This window comes from Lissotriton helveticus, chromosome 1_2 (genome assembly GCF_964261635.1).
Source record: "Lissotriton helveticus chromosome 1_2, aLisHel1.1, whole genome shotgun sequence".
In the NCBI taxonomy this organism is placed as follows: Eukaryota; Metazoa; Chordata; class Amphibia; order Caudata; family Salamandridae; genus Lissotriton; species Lissotriton helveticus.
Window position 1 is genome coordinate 115,746,175 of NC_136058.1, and position 23,974 is coordinate 115,770,148.

Sequence of the window (23,974 nt, forward strand, 5' to 3'; positions counted from 1 at the left end):
AGGAAGGCATTGGAATTCAATAGATCGTTGCCATGGGACTCGGTAGATTCCTTGGCTTGGCACAAACAGTTCTCTGACACTGCACCTCCCCCTCAGTTCGGTGCGGCCAAGGTGTTCACTAGACCGCAGCAGCCCTTTCGGCCCCCCCAAACGAGTGAAGTACCTGGGAAATTTAGGGCAGGTGGGCCAGAGAAGAAAGGGGTGTGCTGGGATTTTAATAGGCGTACCTGCACAAGGGCCGCGTGTAAGTTTAGGCATGCATGTTCCTCCTGTGGGCACCCCTCTCATCCAGAAACTACCTGTAGGTCCAAGCAAGGTAACACAGGACAGAGGGGTAGGGGAAAGCCACTATAAGTCAGACAGGTTACGCCCCCCCACTCCAGTGGATGTGGTGGCAATGATTCCATTGTTAAACAGATACCCTGACCACAAAGCGGCTACCCTACTCCAGGAAGGTTTTTCTAAAGGTTTTAGGATCCCGGCCGGGGGATACACAGGCAGTGCGCACTGTAGAAATCAATTATCAGTCACACACAATCCGGCTGTTGTGGCCGCCAAAATTGACAAGGAGCTTTCCTTAGGCAGGATATCTGGCCCTTTTTCTGCAGTGCCAGTACCCAATTTTGTGTGTTCCCCACTGGGAGTTGTCCCCAAGAAAGAGAAGGGGCAATTCAGATTGATTCATAACCTGTCAGCGCCAAAGGGGGCCTCACTGAATGATGCCATTGACGAAGGTATCTGTAGTGTTAAGTACGCCTCTTTTGATCAGGCTGTTACCTTATTGCAGGCCACTGGACCCGGGGCGCTGATGGCGAAATCAGACATAGAGTCCGCCTTCCGCCTCCTCCCAGTCCACCCGGCGGACCAGCATCTTTTAGGTTTCACCTTTAGGGATAGGTTCTACATGGACAAATGCATGCCTATGGGTTGTTCTATTTCTTGCGCCTACTTTGAGATGTTTAGTTCATTTCTTGAATGGGCCATGAGACAAGTGACGGGCCATCAAAGGGTCATGCATTACTTAGATGATTTCCTCTTCCTCGGTACAGCGGGTTCTCAGGAGTGCGCACTGGCATTGCAGGAATTTTGCGTGCTCATGCGGGCTTTTGGGGTCCCGCTTGCGCCTGGGAAGACGGTGGGCCCGACCACCTGCTTGGAATTTCTGGGCATCGAGATTGACTCAATTGAGAGATGTTTTAGACTACCTAAGGACAAGGTGTGCAAATTCAAGACATCGCTACAGTTATGCCTCCGGAAGGAGAAGGTCACTTTGCAGCAATTACAGGAGGTGGTAGGGCAACTGAATTTCGCACTAAGAATCATCCCAATGGCTCGCCCCTTCTCTCGCTCCATCGCGCACGCGATGAAGGGGCTGAGGGAAAAGCACCACCGCACGCGCCTATCGTCTGAAATTCGCCAGGATATGCTTATTTGGATGGCATTCCTGGAGGATTTTAACGGTAGGGTGGTCTGGCCCGACCCGCTCACGACATCAGCGGAGTTGGGACTATGGACTGATGCGGCCGGTAGTGTGGGCTTTGGTGCCATCCTAGGGAATAGGTGGGTCGCTCAACGATGGCCAGAAGAATGGAACACATGGGGTTTGCTCAGCAACATTGGCTTCCTGGAACTTTTTCCAATATGGGTGGCACTGATGGTTTGGCCCGAACACCTATGTAACCAATCAGTGGTGTTTTGGTCAGATAACATGACAGTGGTGGAATGTATCAATCAGCAGGGGGCGCGGTGTCCTTTCATACTTCGTCTGATCAAGGAAATTGTTCTGCGGTGCCTTAAACTGAATGCTAATTTTAGAGCCAAACATGTCCCTGGTGTTTTAAACAATGCTGCTGACTCCCTTTCTCGCTTCAAAATGCAGGTTTTCAGGGAACATCTCCCCACAGCAGACCCCTCGCCAGCACACTTCCCAGCAGTACTTTGGCAGATTGGTGCCCCAGATTACAAGACCTCGTGGTCGCTAGCCTAGCCCCCAGGACCAAGACGGCTTACGAAGGGGCGTTTCTGTCTTATTGTTCTTTCTTGGGGCCACAGTGGGAAGTGCTTTGGGCGAAAGAGGATGGGTTTGCAGCTTATTTAGAATGGATGCACAAAGAGGGGCGCTCAGTGGCAGCGGCAGCCAGACATAGGGCAGCAGTGTCATTCTTCGCTCAAGCTAGGGGCTTCCGGGATCCCACTAATACCTTTATGATACGCAAGGCTTTAAGGGGATGGCGCCGTATTCAGGGACACCAGAAGGATAAGAGGAAGCCCATGGGGTTGGCCCGGCTAACAGCCTTACTGGGCATGCTGGAGATTGTTTGTAACTCGGAGTGGGAAGTGCTTCTTTTTAGGGCGGCATTCTCCCTGGCATTTTATGGGGCACTGAGAATTAGTGAACTGGTGGCAGGATCCAAGTCTGACATACTAGGTGGCTTGCAGAAGGCTGGGGTGACGATAAGGGGTGACACCATGTGGGTGACTATCCAGAAATCAAAGACCGATCAGGAAGGTAGGGGTCACACCATAGTTCTGCAACGGGCCCCCGCCAACCCGTGCTGCCCGGTGAGGCACGTAGAATCACTCATGGGACTATTGGTCGGTTCAGCAGGCAGGGCGTTGCTCTGTCACGCCGACGGGAGCCCCTTGACCAGGTATCAATTCAGGAGAGTGTTCGAAATAGGGGTTACAAAAGCGGGTCTTGATCCTAGAGATTTTGGATCTCATTCCTTCAGGATTGGGGCAGCAACTGAGGCGGTGGCGGGGGGCCTCCCAGTGGAAAGAGTGAAGACAATTGGGAGGTGGTCGTCAGACTGCTATAAACGTTATGTTCGGATTGACATGCTATGATTACCTGTCACTCACGCTTGGTCTCTTTCCGCTCTCTTACAGTTTCTCAGACCTGTTACGCAGGGGAGGAATTTGTCGTCGGGCACCGCCAATATTCATCGGCACGGAGCGGCGAACAGGAAACAACAAAGAACAATGTCTGGATTGTCGGTCATTCATATGTGAAGCGAGCGGAATGTGTCTTCCTGTCAGGTGACAAGAAAGAAAGGGCGGCACAACTAGGGTTGAATATCACGTTCTTTGGCAGAGGAGGGTTGTGTCTTCACGAGTTTAGGGGATTCTTCCAAGGGCTGTTAGCACGCCAGCGGGCTCCACCGTCAGTGGTGATACTTCACCTTGGGGAGAACGATTTGGCAACACTGGGCAGGCGCATCTTGATTGAGGAGATTATCTCAACAGCGGGTTGGATAGCTAGGACCTGCCCCGGGTGCACACTAGTATGGTCACAACTAATACCTCGACTTCAGTGGCGGGGGGGTCATTCGGTCAGGGCGTTGAATCACTCGGTAAAGAGGATCAACACACGGTTGGATAGGTTGTTTCGAACCCCCGTGTTACAGTCAATACCTCATGGGTGCATCTGGGGTCACAAGTATTACTTGAAGGACGGGGTTCATTTGACAGAAGAGGGTAATGTCCTATGGTCTGACAATATCTGGGCTTGGCTAGAGGGCTGGGGTAGGAGGAGTGTGTCCTTAGGCAGGGGCTAGAGGGGGAGGCCAGATCGTCGGTTAACAATACTGGCCTGTGGCGGTAAGGTCATTATCGGTGAGCACATATTTGAGGTCTGAGGGGGCGGGCATCATCCTATGGAGGTTCCCGCCCGGGGGGAGGGGCCTGCGGGCCACTCCCAGTACTCCAGGGGCAAGGTAATATGCAAAGGAGCGCGGGTAGGAGTAGTTCACGCTTTCCTTAGGCTGGTAGCCACCCCGCGCGCGTGGACTCATGACGCCACCGGCGCAGAGTAAGGGCCCTCCTTTAGTGGGTAAATGGAGTTTGGGGCGTAGACCGGGCAATTCCCGGGGTAACACTGCGCATGCGCACTTCTAGGGGGGAGGCGCAGCTTGTAGGACCTGACACCGGTAGTGACCCTGCCATATGGCCAGAAATGTACAAAAATCAAGGTAGGATGTTTAGTTTAAGCTAGGAACAACTTGTATTAGAGTTTTGTTAAGGTCAGGCTCTCAAACTTGTTGATAACAATTGTATAACTGAATGTCCGGCTGATTTTTGTATTCATTGTTGATTATGCAATTAAACCTTTTTTAATTTCATACTTTAATAAATACGGCCGGGCGACTAGCGCCCGCCTTCCAAAAAGTAAAACACGTCTCGTGTCCACGTTCCTGGGTGTTGGGTGCCGGATTGGGGGGGAGGCGGCAGCTAGTCGCTGACCATGTGAAAAGGGGGGGCCCTCGGCCCCCCCGCACGCATGGCGGCGCGGCGACCGTCTCACCTCCTCTCCCCTCGGGTCCTTCGACGGTGGGGGCGTGCCCTGGGGGCGCGGCCCACCGCCGATTGGCCGGTGCCCCTCCTGACCCGGATTCAATGGACTGGTTCCGGGTCGGGGGGGGCGGGCGATAGGAGGGGCCACCCGGCCCCTCGGGAATAAGAGGTAGGGAGCGCCCAGGAGACCCCCTTGTCCCTGGACGCTCCCTCGCTGAACGTTGTGCCCCGCGTTCGGGGCTTCTTTGTTTCCCACCCACCATCCCTTGGTACAAAGTTTAAGCAGCGTTATGTCCGGTTTAATGGTAAGTTTCAAAGGTATGGACCGCGGGAGAGAGTAGGCTGTTGTTGTATTTTGTGATCTGTTGTCAGGACTTTTTCCCCTTTGTAGAAAAGTGATGTGTGAAGTGAACTGTATTTGAAGATATGTGTCTTTAGGCCTTTTTTCCCTTTGTAGCTATACGTTGATATTGTAATTTTGAGTAACATGAGCGAACCGAATTGTAATGTTATGCCATGGGTCGTTAGGCCTTTTTTCCCCTTTTTAGCTATGCGTGGATACTGTTATTTATTAGCCAGTGTAGTTGTCCTTTAGAATTTTTTCCATAGGTCGTCGTATTTATTAGGTATGGGACATGCGGTAAGGTCATTATCGGTGAGCACATATTTGAGGTCTGAGGGGGCGGGCATCATCCTATGGAGGTTCCCGCCCGGGGGGAGGGGCCTGCGGGCCACTCCCAGTACTCCAGGGGCAAGGTAATATGCAAAGGAGCGCGGGTAGGAGTAGTTCACGCTTTCCTTAGGCTGGTAGCCACCCCGCGCGCGTGGACTCATGACGCCACCGGCGCAGAGTAAGGGCCCTCCTTTAGTGGGTAAATGGAGTTTGGGGCGTAGACCGGGCAATTCCCGGGGTAACACTGCGCATGCGCACTTCTAGGGGGGAGGCGCAGCTTGTAGGACCTGACACCGGTAGTGACCCTGCCATATGGCCAGAAATGTACAAAAATCAAGGTAGGATGTTTAGTTTAAGCTAGGAACAACTTGTATTAGAGTTTTGTTAAGGTCAGGCTCTCAAACTTGTTGATAACAATTGTATAACTGAATGTCCGGCTGATTTTTGTATTCATTGTTGATTATGCAATTAAACCTTTTTTAATTTCATACTTTAATAAATACGGCCGGGCGACTAGCGCCCGCCTTCCAAAAAGTAAAACACGTCTCGTGTCCACGTTCCTGGGTGTTGGGTGCCGGATTGGGGGGGAGGCGGCAGCTAGTCGCTGACCATGTGGGATTTCCACAAGCTTATTGTAAAAGTGTTGGTTCATTCATAACACTTGAGTTGGTGCCTCGGTGCCTTTAATGCAGAAAAGCATGCAGATATTCAAACACTGGAGCGTAATAATTTAGACCTCGTAGCTGCACCAGCATGCAAATAAGGATGATTTCTTTAACATCATGCTGTGTGCTTCTTCCACGGGCGGCTAAAGGCAGAAAACAGCGTAAAATAGTCCATAAAAATAAGCATTTGCAATGCAATCGGTCTCACCATTGGCATATTATCGCACATTGCAGGGGTGTTTTTAAATGGTTGGTGAAAAGTTGTTTTTATTTTTAAAGGCACACACATACAATGTAAATATTCAGCTGCTGTTGCAATCGAACAGCGCTATTCAGCTCGCCATCATGTATTAATGAAGAAAAGCCTAGGCTGCAGTCATCTCCTAACACAAGTGCAAACATGTTCAAGGAGTGCGTTTCTCTACAAAGGCAAGATGCTGAGAAGTGAAATTGGCTCACGTTACTTGCTGCATACCTGTAGTACGTACATGCAGAAGGAGTCCCAGAGATCCTCATAACTATGTCTGCATTTATTTCTATACAAGGGTTTGTTTATTTGGGCTGCTATGTGTGTTAAAGGGCAGAAACAATGAGCGCTGCCTGAGAGCAAACAGTGCTTTAATCAAAGTATCACAGGTCTGGGCTCCCTTCAAAATTCTAATATCGAAGTGGCTGTACCGGGCACCAGGCGTTTCCCCGGTGGGCCGCCAGGGTGGGGGACAGTTTTGGACCCCTGGGGGGCCATTTATGTTACCGGGGGCCGGCGATATCGACCCCTGTAACAAAATCGGCTGAAACAGGCTCGAGCAAACTGCTCGGCCGCACCCCTCTCCTCCCCCCAAGGGAGCAGTTTGCCAGGGCCGGTTTCGCTTCCCAGTCTGGCCCTGATCGCTTCTATTGTTCTAGCAGAGTATTTTATTTGCAATAAAATACTGCACAGTGTAACAGTCTGTAACTTATTTGCAGAATGAGACTATGGCAAGCAGAGTGTAGTAGAGCTAACACTAAGCAGTCACTTCCTGGCTTAACCGTTTCACATCTGCCTTCGCATAAGAAAATGCCGTGTCCCATTGAGTTCAAGTATAATATTTTGCCGAAACTTCTAATCGACTTATAATTAAAAAATAAAAAATACGCTGGTTTAATATTAAGCAGCGTTTACAGTCCCGTATTAGCCTGCAGTTCTGCATTCTTGTATTTTTAAAGAAGGACTCGTATTGCAGTTATTTCTTAACACTAGAGCTGTATGCTGAGACCACATTCTGAGCTGCCGACTGGATGACTCGCGTTGACTGTACAAACCACTAAAGAAGCTTTTCTTGTACATCACTTCTTTATTAGGTTTTCACAGTAGCATCCACGTATCAAAGACAAACGTATACAGTAGGGGTACGAACACAAAGCTGTCACAGAAGGTAAAATAAGTACCACATTCCCACTGGAAAAAGAGGGACGAGAGAAATGACCTCCTAAATAGACAGCGAATAAGGACTGTATTTATGGGGATGGGAGAGGGAGGTAGTGGGGCAATGTGGCCGAAAAAAAATCAAGGGGTGGTGCCCCTGTCGATTACTGTGCGCTATTGTTCAATCCTCCATCTTCTGGAAAATCAACCACTATCACTAAATCCCAGGGATATAGTGCTGCCTGCTGGAAGAGTGTGTGTGTGTGTGTGTGGGGGGCTAGGGTGAGCATAAACACAACTTAGTTCCCTCCACCATGGATCAGCCATCCCACTTGGCTGCCATAAGAATTCTCTTCATGATGGGCCATTTAGTTTGAACACAACCCGCGGTGGGCACCGGTGCCCTTCTCAACCTGTGCATGCACACTTGTGTACTAGGTCACTTGAAGGCCTCGAGCATGGGTCTACAAGTCCAGGCCCGTTGGAGACAAGGGTCGTGTAGTACTGACACTGGAGCCAAGGTAAGTTAAAACGTTTATTTATTAGCTACACGGTGTGGAGCAAGAAGCAGACTCCACCAGTTGCAAAGCAGCCCAAACTGATTTCAACACCAAACATTCTCAGAACACAAGACAAGAAAGAGTCATCCCCAGGCAACACAGAACGCTGGTGAGAAATGTCAGAGTGACATTCTCAAACAAGTGATGTACAAGTAATGTATTAGTTAACAGTCCTTGGTGATTTTAACTTCCACTTTGATAAAATGGAGGACAATGACACTGCTTCTTTTATAGCAGACATGACAACTTTTGGGCTCCCGCTGTTGGTTAAATCGTCCACACATGACAGAGGCCATATACTGGATGGCATCTTCTCTAATCTGGATGATCTCCAAATCTCTCAAATCCTGCCCCTCACTTGGTTTGACCACCATGCAATTCTCGCATTGTTGACCATTCATGACCCCGGTGCCCCCACATCACCTTCAACTCCCCGTCAACCATTTCTGGCGTGGAACGATATCAACAGTTCCAACCTAAAAACTCTCCTGATTAAGTCCAATCCCTCTTTATCGGCTGACCCCAATATTGCCACTACACAATTTCACGAGTGGTTGGGTTCGGCCGCCACCTCACTGGCCCTGGTCAAACAGCGGTCCCGTAACAGATTGGCCCCTTCGGCCCCCTGGTACACGGAGGTCATAAGATCACAGAAACAACAGTGCAGGAATAAAGAGAGGCACTGGCGAAAAGATTATTCAGAAGAAGCCAAAACGTTGTATAAAGAATCGGTGGCTAAATACAAATCTATGATCGGTGAGGCCAAGAAAAAGTTTTTCTGCCACAGAATCGAGTTGGCCAAAAATTCCAATAAGGCTCTGTATGAAACCACTAAGCAGTTAGCCGGTTATTCCTCTAACCGGACTCCACCTCCCTCCCAACTCCTATGTGACGCCTTGGCCAACTTCTTCTTTAGTAAGGTCAATGATATCTACTCGGCCTTCACAAATAACACCAATGCCCCTTCTATAACTCCTACTATCGTCTGCACATGTCCTACTCTCACTCAGTTTGAAGATATCTCCAGCTCCCAGATAGCGGACATCATATCTACGATTAGATCAGGCTCTGCACTTGATCCTTGCCCTTTTAAAGTAATACTACCTGTCATTGATGTGCTTCTTCCAGCTATCACTTCCATATGCAACGCTATGTTTAGGACAGGTATTTATCCAGACATTCTAAAAAAAACTCTCCTCAAACCGCTATTAAAAAAGTCAAATCTCGACATGGACGAACCCAAGAGTTACCGCCCTATCGCTAGCCTGCCAGTCCTGGCAAAAATTGCCGAAAAAGCATTGAACTTACAACTTTCTGCTTTTATAGAGAAACATCATCTACTCGACGAATCCCAGTTTGGTTTTCGCCGATTCCATGGGACGGAGACGGCTCTGATTAAAGCCGCGGATGACATTAGATCCATCCGTATGGCGGCTTTCGACACGGTCGATCACGCTATTCTGATCGACCGTGTCGAAAAAATGGGTGTTCAACAAACTGCCAAGAAACTCTTGGCCTCATTCCTGGCTGACAGGACTCAGGTGGTCACACTAGGATCCTTTCATTCCTCCACTCTGTCGCTGCCATGTGGGGTACCTCAAGGCTCATCCCTAAGTCCGACACTTTTCAACATCTATGTGTCGGACCTAGCTAAAGTCATTAGAGCTTACGGGATGAGCCTTACCTCATATGCTGACGACACTCAGCTGGTCCTTGCCATCAAAAATGATGGCAATAAAATAGCCGAGGTTTTTAAATCGGGTATGTTGGCAATTGGGGACTGGATGGCCTCCAATTGCCTAAAACTTAACTCCGATAAGACGGAAGTAGTCATCTTCGGACATCTTACCCCTGAGTGGTCCTCCGGCTGGTGGCCCGTGTCCTTAGCTCCTCCCCCTGTGCCTGTCAGTAAGGTGAGGAACCTGGGCGTCATTTTTGATGACAACCTAAACTTTTTCCGACATGCTAATCAAATCACCTCCTCCGCCTTTCACAAATTGAGAATCATTAAAAAAATTCTCCCTTTCCTTCCTGACACAGCTGGCAAAACACTGGTGACCTCCTTGGTACTGTCCACTCTGGACTATTGCAACCCCTTGTTCATGAATGCACAAGGAAGAGTTATAAACAAACTTCAGATTATCCAAAATTCTGCTGCCAGGCTTCTGGGCAAGATCCCCAAATATCTATCTGCTTCGGAAACCATCAGAGATCTACACTGGTTACCCATCAGAAGCAGGATAAAGTTTAAAACTCTCTGCATTGTGTACAAGGCGTTGTTCAACTCTGGACCAGCCTTTCTCATTCAAAATCTGACTCCTTATTGTCCCCACAGAACACTACGCTCCTCCACCGCAAATGACCTCATGATTCCTCGTACCAAATCGGTCACCTGGGGCGACAGAAGATTCTTGGTGTCAGCCCCTAAACTTTGGAACACACTGCTGCACTCTATAAAAACAAGCCCATCTCTCTGGTCTTTTCGCAAACAACTCAAGACCTGGCTTTTTAATCATTAAACTCAGTTTCCCCCTCTTTGGTTAAATACTGCAGAAATCTTAGCGCCGAGACGCCTACGGGCCATTGTTCGCGCTTTAGAAATGTTATTAATAAATAAATAAATAATACATACCTTCCCTTCTCCTTATATAAAAAAAAACCTAAAATAAAAAAAACTACAAGAAACAATAACAGTTACACCCGAAACCTCCTTGGAATGACAGGAACCCTTGAACTTCTTCTAAGGTCAACCTGCACATCTCCAGAACCTAAAACATAATTTTCAACAGCTTTATCTGTACATGTTCCGGTACTAGACCGCACTTTAACAATTTTGGCAAGATTCCACCAATGCCCACCCGACACTTGAACAACATTATGACTGATTTTTACAACTTTGGCAGGTTTGCTAAACTTGCTATCCCCTTACTTAACATGGATAGAAGACTTGACCATGTCACCAACCACCAACGGGACAGTCTTAACACTCTTTTTTGATCTTACCAAGTTTTAATTTTACCCTGAGACTCAGACATATTAAATCTCACAATCTCCATAAGTTTGTTTAAATGAGACTCGGATTTGAGCCATTTATTCATCCAACCAGGTCTAAAACTCGTGTTAGCTTTGCGTCCCCTAAGTAATTCAAACCGTGAGACTCTGGTAGAAGAATGAGGAGTGGTCCTATAAAACCACACAAACCGTGTAAAGATTTAGGGCCATATGTATGAACACATTTTCCCATTGACACAGAATGGGTGAAACCCTTTGATACATCTGGCCCTTAACGTCATGGTTCCCAGACTTTGTCCACTTGATGCATTCTCCCATTCTCCCACCACTTGGTTCCACCTCTCAACAAGGCCATTAGTTTGAGGGTGGTATAAAGAACTTTTGGCTTCTTTAATTCTGCGAGAGACAAGAAAACTTTCAACCTCTCCACTCACAAATTGAGTCCCATTGTCAGAGACCAAAGTTTCGGGGAAACCTTCTATCAAGAATATTTCGTTTAAGAAGCAAACAATAGAAGAAGCATTTGCCTCCCTCACAAGCTTGATTTCAGGCAGCTTTGAGGCATAGTCCATTGAGCACAAGGATAAATCTGAGCACACCAGACAAATTATCAAAAGGACCCATGACATCAATGCCTATTTTAATCCAGGGTCCAGAGGGATACTCAATTGGCAGAAAAAAAGAGGGGACACATTCTTAAGACCCTTGTCAGCAGCACCACACACACAGCAGTTAGTAACCAACTCTTCGACTTCTCAATGCATTCTTGGCCACCAAAGGCTTTCTCGAATGCGGCGCTAGGCGAGGGTCACTCCCAAATGCCCCTCATGAGCATTTCTGATGATCTCTTGTCTTACAGTCTGAGGAGAAACAAGCTTGTTGCAAACCATCTTCAATAGACAACTCCTCCTCAACTTTACAATAAGGTTGGAGAACAGGAGACAACACTTTCTCCCTGGGCCAGCCATGGTGTACAAATTCATGAACTTGTTTGAGTAAAGTATCATCTTTCAAGGCATTTCTCCACGCCAATTCTGAATAGGCAAATCAAGAGCAGCCACAAAACAATCATAACAGTCCTCTTCACACAATTCACTGACTACATCGTCATACTCATCTCTCTTTTGAGGAAACGAGATAGGAAATCAGCTCTTCCAATCCTTCGTCCAGAAATGTGAACAACATCAAATTGGTATTGCAACAACCTGGAAACCATTCTCAAAATCCTAGGCGTGCAACACTTGTTGACCCCGGCACTGAGAATGGAAACTAACGGCTTGTGGTCTGTTTGTAACAAGAAATGTTTTCCCCAAATATACGGGTGAAACTTCTCAATGGCCTGCAGACAAGCCAGGAGCTCTTTTTCAATAACTGAATAGTGCACTTCAGCATCTCTCAAAACCCTAGATGCAAAAGCCATAGTATCTTCACGATCATGATGATTTTGTGTAAGAATAGCACCAAGACCAACCTGGCTTGCATCAACAGTAATGCAGCAAGATAAGTCAGGGTCAAAGCATCAAAAGCTGAAACACACTCATCAGACCACATAAATGTAACACCCTTTTTTAGCAGGTTGCTGATAGGTCGAACTATAGTGGAAAAATCGGTAATAAAGTGGGAATAATATTTGCATAAACCAAGAAGGGACTTAACACCAACCTTGTCAGTGGGGGCAGAAGCATTAACTATTGCCTCTACTAAACCTTGTCTAGGCTTAATACCCTCTTGAGTTAGTAAGTGACCCAATAATTCAACCTCAGGACAAAATAGCTTGCATTTCTCAGACCTTAAAACAAACGCTTTTTCCTCAAATTGTTTGATGACCTTATGTAAGGGTGCATCATGTGTACAAGCATCTCTAGCAAAATTCAAAACATCATCCTGAAAAACTAGGACACCATCAATACCTTTCAACAATTCTTGCATCACTCTCTGAAAAACAGAGGCAGCGGACGCCAAGCCAAATGGCATACGGCTGTATTAAAATGTACTAAGGGGAGAAATAAAAGCTGTAAGATTGCGTGACTCAGGATTGGAGCTCTATCTGGTGATAAGCAGAGGCCAGATCTAATCTAGAAAAAAATGTGGCTCCTTTGATGCATGCAAACAGGCAAATAATCTTCGGCAAATGATGGGAATCAACCCAAATGTCCTTGTTCAGCGATATTAAATATACACAGACCCTAAGTTGACCACACCTCTTGCGAGCCACAACTAAAGGGGACAACCATAGGGAAGATTCTGTGGGTTCAATAATTCCCTTATCACAAAGACCCTTAAGCTCTTTGTCGAGGTTATCCCTGACACTGAATGGAACTCCTCTGAGTTTGTGCTTCATAGGGATAGCATTTTCTTTGACAATAATTTTGTGTTTGAATCCATGGATCTTACCCATATTATCACCAAAGACGGATAGAAAACAATTCTTCCATTTTTTACCATTGTCACAACAGCTAGCAATAGAGATGTGTTCCTTGGCACCCGGCCTAAGGATGATGCCAAATAGGCCTTGGTGAAACCACCCAAGTATGTTGAGCCCCTTCACAGTCACATACACTTTGCCTCTTATCCTCTTTCCCTTAAACTCCATATCATCCTCAAAAAAACCTAATAACTCTATGCTATGTCCTTCATATGAAACCGGGCATCGGTCAGGGGTTTGTAGGATCCTGTCCCCCTATGTTTCCTTAAACAATTTTTGGGTGATCATGGAGATCTTGGCTCCCGAATCAACTAACAATTTAAGTGTTTTGCACCCCACCTTAACTTTGACAACAGGATCAAATCATTTAGAAGGATCGCCAGTCAAAGATGTGTCACAATCACCTTGACTACACACAGGATTGTCAAAGACAATTGAGACAACCTCAGACTCAGTTTGTTTCAGACTCAACTGCAAATACAACCGATTTCTTTGATTTTTTTTGTTTAAGACACACTTTAGCAAAGTGTCCTGATTTGTACACAAGTTGCAAATGACATTAGATGCCGGGGACCGCCCGCCTTTGGGATGTGGAGAATTTCCACAATGCATACAAACATTAGTGTTAGAGAAGTTTGAGGTCCTAGCTCTGAATCTGTTGGAGGCACTATTCCCAGCACGCACACTCTTTTGTTTTGGTTTGGTGACAGCAATAGCATTGACAGGCTCTAAAGACTTCTCTTCAAGTTCCTTTAAAGAAACAATAGAAATTGTAATTCTTTTTGCGACCTTAATAGTTTCTTTAAGTCTTGAATTACCCATTGCTAAAAGGTGTAGTCTTATTTGTTTGTCCTTACACTGACAAACAAATTCATCATGAATAAGTTGGTCCTTGAATCCTTCAAACAAACACTTCTGCTTCCAACCTCCTTATTACTGATATATAAACATCTACATCTTCCCCATCATTTTGTTTTCTTTTAAAAAACTTTTGCCGAAGCACCATAAGACCTTGATATTCATCAATATTATCACCTTCACCCCTCGGAATGTCTGGAAGATATTTGACTATTGATCTGCCCTCAAAACCAAAGTGTAAAAGGTGAAAGTGTAAAAGGTGAAATGTTTTTCTATTAGCGAAAAATCAGGATACTCCAATAGCACCCAAATAAGTCTCGAAGGCATCAAACCATACTTCCCATCGTACTGGTGGTTTACCAGGATTGTCAAGAAAAGATGGCGGTGGTGTAACAGCTTGCATAATTGAAGATAATTATTAAAGAAGCACAAGAAAATGGGATATACAAGATGTTGGAAATACTGATGGGGTATGGTTGTGCGTATCAGCAAAAGAAAACACCAAATAGACATGCTGTGTGATAGTATAATCATAACTTTGGCAATGAAATAATACAAATTGCAGGTATTACAGGGTAACAACAGCTGTACATGTCGGCAGAGTGTGCAGGGATAGTGCAAACACTGATGAAAACCCCCCAAAAAGGCCCTGTTAAATAACAAAATCCCCAAACCGTGCACATCGGTGAAGATGCGCTGTTTAATAAGTGTTGCTGTTCTTTAAATTATTTTTTGTGAAACATTCTCAAATTGACTGACTTTTAAATATAAAGAAATATGCTGTGTGTATTGGCGAAATATGCCGTGTATATCAGCGAAGTACGCTTGGAGATACACATAGTGACTGAAGAAATGCATGAGGCGTTGCTAGGAAACTTGAATATCAGTCTCCATACACACTTACTATGCGGAAGAGAAGTTAACTTCCAATGCGATGGCTCAGTGGCCGAACATGCAGAAAGGCTGTTAATGGATTGTTAATGGCAGGCATAGAGGAAGAGCGCTCTCTGAGAACAGCAATCACTGTCAAAGCTCAAACTCAAGCGTGACGATGGCTGCACGAGCAGACAATGAAAGTCCATGCGCAGCTGGGTAGCAATGACAAGCAGAGAAGAAAAGCTTGCGCTGTGAACAGCAGTCGTTGCCAAAATTCGAGCTCATGTGCGATGGTGACTGCACGAGCAAGCAATCAAAGTCCGTGTGCAGCAGAGACCACCCAACAGGTAATAATTCAGCTTGAAACCCTCCAAAAAAATTAGAAAGGTCTCACCGGAGTTGTTGGGCATCCACGTCAGCCCAACAAATAAATCACTCTGTGTCGGTAAACGCTGGTACAGCACAGCGACAGGAGCGAAGACACAGATGTCACACAGCAACAGGAGAGACCTGAAGACTTTGCGGCAAAGTTCACCCGACCAGGTGGATGCCGAAGAGCTTCTGGGGTTGGCAGGAAACTTGAGAAGGGCACAGACATCACCATAAGAGGCAGTGTTGAGGAATGAAGCTCTGCAGCTTGAGCAATGGTAGATCGTCACCAACAATTTGTAGTGACGACGCTGGAGCCAAGGTAAGTTAAAACGTTTATTTGTAGGCTTCAACGTTGTGGAGCAAAAAGCAGACTCCACCAGTTGCAAGCAGCCCAAACTGTTACAGATGTCAACACCAAACATTCCCAGAGCACAAGACAAGAAAGAGTCATCACCAGGCAACACAGAACGCTGGTGAGGAATGTCAGAGGGACATTCTCAAACAAGTGATGTACAAGTAATAATGTATTGGTTCAGATACTACAGTTCGTATCACATTCGAAGCGGCATCATGTCAGTGAAATTTTACATCATAAAATTAAATGCAGGCCCTCTCCTTAGCACCTCCCACCAATATACACATGCAAGAAACTCCCCCACACCTCTTCAAATTTATACTTGTGATCATTGAGTTTGTATATAATGCCCTCATGGGTAGGTCCAACAGCCATGTATCTTAGGACGGTGGTATGGCAGACATCCAATGTGGTAGGAGCTCCACCTTCGCTGTCTCCAAAGCAGTGGATAGCCACTGTTTTTCAGTGTACAACGAGTCCAGGAGAGAAAATACATCATGCACTAACACCTGTTGGCTCGTCAACAGTGCTGCAACTCCAGATTCTCCCTTCAACATGTCCTAAACTGAGTAGTCGTAGTGTGATAGGGCCTGGCAGTCCCACAAGTATGTCAGTAGGTCAAGTAACCCAACCCAACTCCAATGAAGCTTTCCCGAGGTGTGCGTCGGTGTACCATAGTGAGATTTATTGCCCTGCACCTGTTAATGTGGACAGGCACCACCTAAACCAGAAGAGGGGCACTGGGTGGATTCTGCCTCTGCAGAGCTCTCTCCAAAAGAAACAGCTTAGATAAACTAGTGTAGAGGGTGGGAGGAGAACGGGAGGGGAGCCTGCGCATGCCATTCCTCGCCAGGAATGCGCTTGTGCAGGCTCTCGCGCATGTGCAGTTTCAAGAAGAAGGCGCGATAGAACCGGAAGAGATGTCCCCGCTATAAGGTAAGTGTCTTTAATCCTATTTAAGGCTTTAATCTTTTTAATATTGTGGGCGGCCAACTTCTGTTCCGCCCCCGAGTGTGCGGAAACTTGTCCCGTTTTTCCGCCTTCTTTGCGGAAGAGGCAAATTACCGCACATTCTACAAGCAGGGCACTCACATGTGCCAGCCATCCCAGTTGCTCCTGTTATTTCAGGAATGCAGGCGACCTCATTGATTGCAGGCAAAAAAAAGCTACAAATAAACCAGACTGGAGGAGAGGCCATCACATGCTATACAGTGTGATGGCCAACAAAAACATTCTAATAGTTAAATTGCCTAAGGGGAAACTCAGCACACAAAGGAGGGGCATTTCAACAAATGCACCAATTAATTATAAGCCAGCATTTTTAAATGCCACACTTAACAACCAATAGCAATTGGAAGGTGTGCTTAAAAGCCCATAGGGTTGAGACTCGACCTAATCAATCAATCAATCATGCCATTTGTATAGCGCACTACTCACCCGGGAGGGTCTCAAGGCGCTTGGGGGGAGGGGTATGCTACTGCTTGAACAGCCAGGTCTTGAGTTGTTTCCTGAAGGCGAGATGGTCCTGGGTCAGCCGAAGGTGGATGGGGAGGGAGTTCCAAGTCTTGGCAGCCAGGTAAGAGAAGGATCTTCCTCCGGCGGTGGCTCTTCGGATGCGTGGTACGGCTGCGAGGGCGAGGCTGGTGGACCGTAGCTGGCGGGTGGGCGTGTAGAAGGTCAGGCGGTCGTTGAGGTACTTGGGGCCCAGGTCGTGGAGAGACTTGTGTGCATGGGTGAGGAGCCGGAACGTGATCCTCTTGTCGACGGGGAGCCAGTGCAGGTTCCTCAGGTGGCTGGAGATGTGGCTGCGTCGGGGGACATCCAGGATGAGTCGGGCGGAGGCGTCCTGGATGCGCTGGAGTCTTTTCTGTAGCTTGGCTGTGGTTCCGGCGTAGAGGGCGTTTCCGTAGTCCAGTCGGCTGGTGACGAGTCCCTGGGTGACAGTCTTCCTGGTCTCGGTCGGGATCCAGCGGAAGATCTTGCGAAGCATACGCAGGGTGTTGAAGCACGATGAGGAGACGGCGTTGACTTGTCTGGTCATCGAGAGGGAGGGGTCCAGGATGAAGCCCAGGTTGCGTGCGTGGTCGGTTGGCTTGGGTGCGGTGCCCAGGGCTGGGGGCCACCAGGAGTCGTCCCAGGCGGAGGGCGAAGATCCCAGGATGAGGACTTCCGTCTAATAAAGGTAACAAACAGATAAAGGAAACAAACCTCTTATTAAAGCAACAAATACAACGATAAAAACTATGCACATAAATTGTGAAACGTAAAACAAAAATAAAAAGAGAAGCTGCCTTTTAGTTTGCCCAAAAGCATTGCGAACGAGTCTCTTAAGAAATGGATTGACCCTACTGTTTGCAAACGTTTGTATCAGTTTCATTTTCTATTACAGTAACAGCCAGTATCAAGACCCAACAAAAGAAAACAACTGTTAAAAAGTATCCCCACTAAAAAATGACAAAATTGCGACGCAGCTAAATGATGACTAACTCTATTCATATCAACACCTCATTCCTTGCTGGTAACAGCGCATGAGTCAATATTTCGATTATATCACAGGAGGCTGCTTAGGAACTAAGTTCCAGTCTCCGGAGGAAGCGTCACATCAGGTGAGTTACAACAATTCACTGTTAGTTTACATGCCCAAAAAACACACATATGTACCTTGAATCACTGATAAAGATCTTTTCAGCTATGCAGATTTTCTTTTTCAGATATAAGCTAGCACCTTTAAAAACACAGCTAACAAACGCGAGTAGAAAACAAAAATTCCCTAACTTAAAAACCCATCAAAAAAAATAAAGAAGTGCACTGGTAGAAACAGCCTCTTACATTAGTTATGGGGCTTTAAATAAAGAGCAACAGAAAGCCAAAAGTTTGGGAAACAACCTTTACAACGCAACTTTTACAACGCACTACCATTACAACAAAACTTTTACAACGCAACATCCATTACAACGCATGCATTTACAACGCAACCATTACAACGCATGACACTACAATGCACACCACTACAATGCATGCCATTACAACTCAGTCATTACAACACATACCATTACAACACATAACATTACCATCCAACATTTACCCTACTGTTGCACCCCCTGGAGTTAGAATAGTAATTTTAACCCCTACACTATCCAACACTTACCCTACTGTTGCACCCCCTGGAGTTAGAACAGTAATTTTTACCCCTACACTATCCAACACTTACCCTACTGTTGCACCCCCTGGAGTTAGAATAGTAAATTTTACCCCTACACTATCCAATACTTACCAAACATGCAATGAAATGTAATGCGTTGTAATGGTATGCGTTGTAAAGGTATTATGCGTTGTAATGGAATGCGTTGTAAATGTAGTTTTTAAAATTTCGATGTAATGGAATGTAATGGAATGCGTTGTAATGGATTTTGCGTTGTAAAAAATGCATTGTAAAGGTGTGCGTTGTAAAAGTGTGCGTTGTAACGTCATACATCCGCCCGGTTCAATAAGAACGCAGCAAGTCAAAACACCAACAGCAGTGTGGAGGACAAGAGCAGTTCTTTGCCGTGTTTATGTCACAGGTGGCGTAAGATAAAAAGAAAATACAAATAGTACATCAAGTTAAAGTTAACTGACAGAGATAAACACAAACCGCATATTAAAAACAACAAGCAGAACAAGGAATGTATTCAGCAGTATCAGGGAAGCACGAGGGGGTTAGGGGGAGGAGAGCGAGCGGTTGAAAGATAAATCGCTGCGCTAGGGAATATGCTTGTTTGAATTTTAAAAAATAGTTCCTGCAAAGAAAGTAAAATAGAACAAGTGGCAAAGGACAAGTTCAAGGAGGGGATCCATGGGAGTCAACAATTTAGAAAAAAAGTGAGACAAGCAGGAACCATTAACCAATAAAAGCATCGTTTTTTTGAAGGACACTGACAAAAGCCAATCAGAAGCTGGAGGGGGGCTGTAAGCCCCCTGACTGATTACAGCATGTCGAGAGACAGCGCTTGCGCTGCCTAGGCTCAACCTAAGAATAAAAAAATGTATAAAATTGATAAGTTACACACTTCACTATTTATCATCTAGAGGCTTGTAGTTTCGAAAATGAGCCTTGTAAAACCAATCTCTTTTCTTCTAAAATTTCAAATGGCTTTTCACACCACAAACAGATTCATGTATCAAACCCACATCACTCATATTGGGCGTGGCCCTCGTAATTTACAACTATAGCATGAAACAATGTGTAACTAACATCAGTTGTCAGTAAGGATCATGGTTAAATAAGTGGGCATCAATTGGAAAAACTTGGTAAGACTATATTTGGAATATAATAATACTACTGAATCAAATCTGCATACCAAAACAAGACAATTGCATATTATGAAGCAATTTCCCAAAACACAAAATAAAGCATGCAAACCATGTCGTCATGCAACACGGCTCTAAACATCACAACAGACGCTCATGAAAACCATGTTAAATAAAATTTAAATTGGCTGAAGAAAATACATTAAAAAGCATGTATTGAACACGCCAAATTGCCCTTATTTATTTATAACCATTTGTAAAGTTGTAATCCAGAGTTCTTTAGTTCTCAGGTACCACCTCTTCTATTGAAATCAATGTGATGTGTACCTAGGAATTTAATGTGTTTAATAGCAACATTTAGTGTCACCGTAACGCAAAGACAGTCCTCTTAATGTCCTACCCGGGTCCACCTTGGTAGTCTCCTACAGAACTAATTTCACTGGTGTATTCTTTACTCAAGCCTACAGAATGTTTTCCTTCCTCCATTGACAGTAACTGCCTTCAATCAGCCTGTGGGCCACATCCTGAACAACGCATAGTATTGACATGGTGTTTCCATGCATAGCTGCACATGCGTTGTCTGAATCTCGATCTAATAGAGCACTTGTACAAGTGGCTTGGTAACCAGTCCAAGCCCACCCTCTTGTATCCATCCTTGTTTCCAGTCATTTTTTAGGGTGGCGGCTCCCATCCTTTCAGTAGGGTGCCTCTTCCATCTGCAACCTTTGCCTCCCAGTCACCACTTACTCAAAAGAGAATAGGTAGAGACCCTCCGGGAAATCTGTATTTGTGCCCTTTGGGACAAATCTGATTCTTTCTTCCACATAACCGTGTTGTAGTAAAGTGCAGTCTTTCTAGCGAAGAACTGAAAGCATTCCCTTCTGTGGTAAGAACCAGAGTGGTAATCACACAAAGAATGTAGCCTTCTTCCTGTCAACAGATCCCCTTGCTAAACTGCTCAATCCTCACACTTTTTACCCATGATATGTTAAGGGCTGGAACAACCTCATCCTACAAATTATTAAGTATTAGACAAATGAAGCCACATGGGCAGTTCTTTATCAAAGGTGATAATAGTAACGCAGGAAATAAAAAAAAAAAAAAAATGTTGTCCTTTGTACTATTAATGCCCACATTCTAATTATCACATGCCATCTCCACTATCTGTGTTTCTCCATGGTCCTTCAACTTTTGGGAATGAGGGGCAGATCTGTTGCCAGCTATACATTTTTTAAGGTACATGAGATCAGATTGTCTAATGGTCTGCAATGTTTGTTTACAGTTCTGAGTCTCCTACAGCTTTCCATGGAGATGTTTGAAAGTCTAGAGAGATTTTCTAAGGAGCGGATACTTATGCACAGGTGGCGCTTGACCCATCTAGACTCATATAAATTGTTGGTATCTTTATGTTCAGGAGATTCATGAAAAACATTCTTGATTACCGCCTGCAAAATCAACATTTTGGAACATTAAGGGAAAAAAATTAAAACAGATTTTTAGTTGTGCCAACACGTTAATGGTTATACCCTCACTAACGTCTTCTTAAGAGCAAAGAAGTGCATTGGAAGAGGTTTTAAAACATTTAGGCCCACATGCATCATTGTTACATTTTGCACTTCCTAATTTGCGAAAAATAAGGAATCGCAAATTAAGAAGTGCAAAATGCTATGCATCATTATTTTCGGTATTCATTTGGGATTCGGTAAAAATTGCAATTTTTACCGAATCCCAAATGAATACCGATTTCTTAAGTACATTTTCGCAATTCCCATTGATTCCTATGGGCCAAAAGGCCCATAGGAGTCAATGCAAATTGCGAGTGGCACTTAGAAAATTTCATGGGTGCAGGGGGGGTCCAAAGGACCCCCCCATGCACCCCTGAAATGTATTTTTCGCATCATGTTTCACACACACATGTCCTAAAGACATGTGTGTGTTAAACATGAATGTTGAAAAAAATACTTTTTCACCATTTTAAACACTTTTTCCAAATTTACCGAGTGGTTCAACCACTCGGTAAATTTGGCACCCTAATTGCGAATTTCCACTTGTCAAAGTAATGATGCACTGCTTTTAAGAAGTCGCACATCTGCGACTTCTTAAAAGCACCCGCAATTTTAGAACTCGCAAAAATATTACGAATTCTAAAATTGCTTCATGCATCCCAAAAAGCACTTTTGCATTCGCAAACGGCCGATTTTAAGGAATCGCACCGTTTGCGACTACAAAAATGCTTGATGCATGTGGGCCTCTGACCCAGGTTTTCTAAGCCTTTTTTGTTGGATGAGAGGTCCCTCCCTACAGTGGAGAGGCAGCTATAGTCCCAAACTGAGAAATTGCAGTTTAAGGGCTTGAGAACCATGAATTAAATAACTGGGCAGGCTGTCAAACTAGAGATGACTCCCTGGAAAAACTGCAGCGCATGTCAAGCATGAGATGGGTGAAGACTCCTAGTGAGAATCCTACAGAAATCAGTGGGTGATAGACGTATTAGAACACAATCTCAAAACCGAAGTGACCTTCCAGTAAATGCTCCATTGGTGAGAACACTATTTTAATTGATTGCACATAGCCGTTATTGTTGGAGAGTGTCCTGATATGCCCTGCAACTGTTTTAGAGTATTTGGTGCCACACTCCTATGCAAAAAAGTACAGATGTATTATTTCAATTTTATGATGGTCCCATACATCCTAACCTTGAATTTAGTTCTCTATTTTATCAGTTACTGTACGAGATTCTGAGTACAATGTTGCAGATATATGTGAAAGACATGTCAACATTTAGAATAAAATTAAATATCTCCACAGTGAAATGATTTTCTCCAATTTAGAGGGGGATGCTTCTTGTTTCTCGCACTTCAAACATATTTACTCCTGCCCATGATGCAGGACATCATCTCCAGCCATTTTCAGAGTGAATTTACCTTAAAAGCTTTGTATTTCTCCACAACAATGCCTGAGTTTGTGGGTGTCTACTACATTTTGCACAAGTCCACCACTCTAGAATGTGTACAGACCTGTCCCTATGAGTAGATTTACTCACTTAGTAATTTCCACTGTGCTGGTGGATTTTTCCATGTGAGCCAATCCATTTATTAGTGCAAAGTCATCATCTGTTTCCTTTGAGATTGTGTATTTTTATCGTTCCTACCTTAGGTTTTAAAAGTGCAAGAGTACAAGACGCTGGGTCAGAACAGCTGCATCTACAGCAACCTGTTAAAGTTAAGATGTTGATCCATGGTGCATAGATTAGATGTGTGAACACCTTTGTGAACTCGACCAATAATCCATTAGGTTTAGGCTTACACATGAAGTGGCAGTTCCAACTTGCATTCAAAAATATAAGTGCTCTATGCTACATTGAGCATTGTAAGCTCTCATATGTAATCTGAACTTTATTTTGTGTACACTTCAATTTTAGGGCAGCCATTTGACCCACACTTTTACATCAATAGCAGTGTTTCAAATATTATCTGTGCCATAACTTTTGGCGATCGCTTTGACTATCAGGACCCAGAGTTCCAGGAAATACTTCATATATTTGGTGTCACGTCAAAGCTTCACACAAACCTAACTGCTCAGGTAAGCAGAAGTTATTGCACATTTGTACTTTCTGATTGTGACCATTTTCTATTGTGCCATATGAGTGCAAATAATGTTGTATGCTCTTTGTTTGGACAATCAGCAAAACATATATAACAGGTACCGACTGAAAGGATCTGTGATAAAGCACATTTTACTGAAAGTCCCTTTACTTTTGACAGTAAGAACTTTCTAAAAAAGGAAAATTCTAATTATCTGCGGAGTTTAGCTTCTTTCTACATATATATTTCCTGCCAACACTAGGTATAATGCCTGATCTGAATTGCAATGAGTAAGAGAACAGAGCAAGTCCACCTTCCTCAAGGAGCAAAGACTTGACCAAGGGGGTCCTGATTACTAAAGACCTTTATATCATCTTTTCAGATATCCCAACTTTGATGGAGCAAAACAATCTCCTCTGACCCAGATAAATACAATTCTGACCTTGGAAAGGTAGTGAAATCGCATTAATTGTTACCCGAGATCACCACTAGAAAAGTGTTGACTCTATTGGAGTCCCCACCCTTTTCCTACTTGACGTTTTGTGACAGAATTCATGGTATTGTGGAACTGGATTAATTCTACCTTGATAGAGGGCACATCATCAC

General features: G+C 45.0%; 1 protein-coding gene across 1 annotated transcript in view; it reads left to right on the forward strand.

Annotated features, from left to right (window-relative positions):
- The window catches only part of LOC144798808 (cytochrome P450 2J2-like), a 354,582-nt gene that overhangs the window by 232,810 nt on the left and 97,798 nt on the right, over positions 1 to 23,974 (forward strand). The window contains exon 4 of the mRNA XM_078669855.1: positions 23,206 to 23,366. Within this exon, the coding sequence (XP_078525981.1) occupies positions 23,206 to 23,366 (161 nt within the window). The remainder of the gene's footprint in view (positions 1 to 23,205; positions 23,367 to 23,974) is intronic.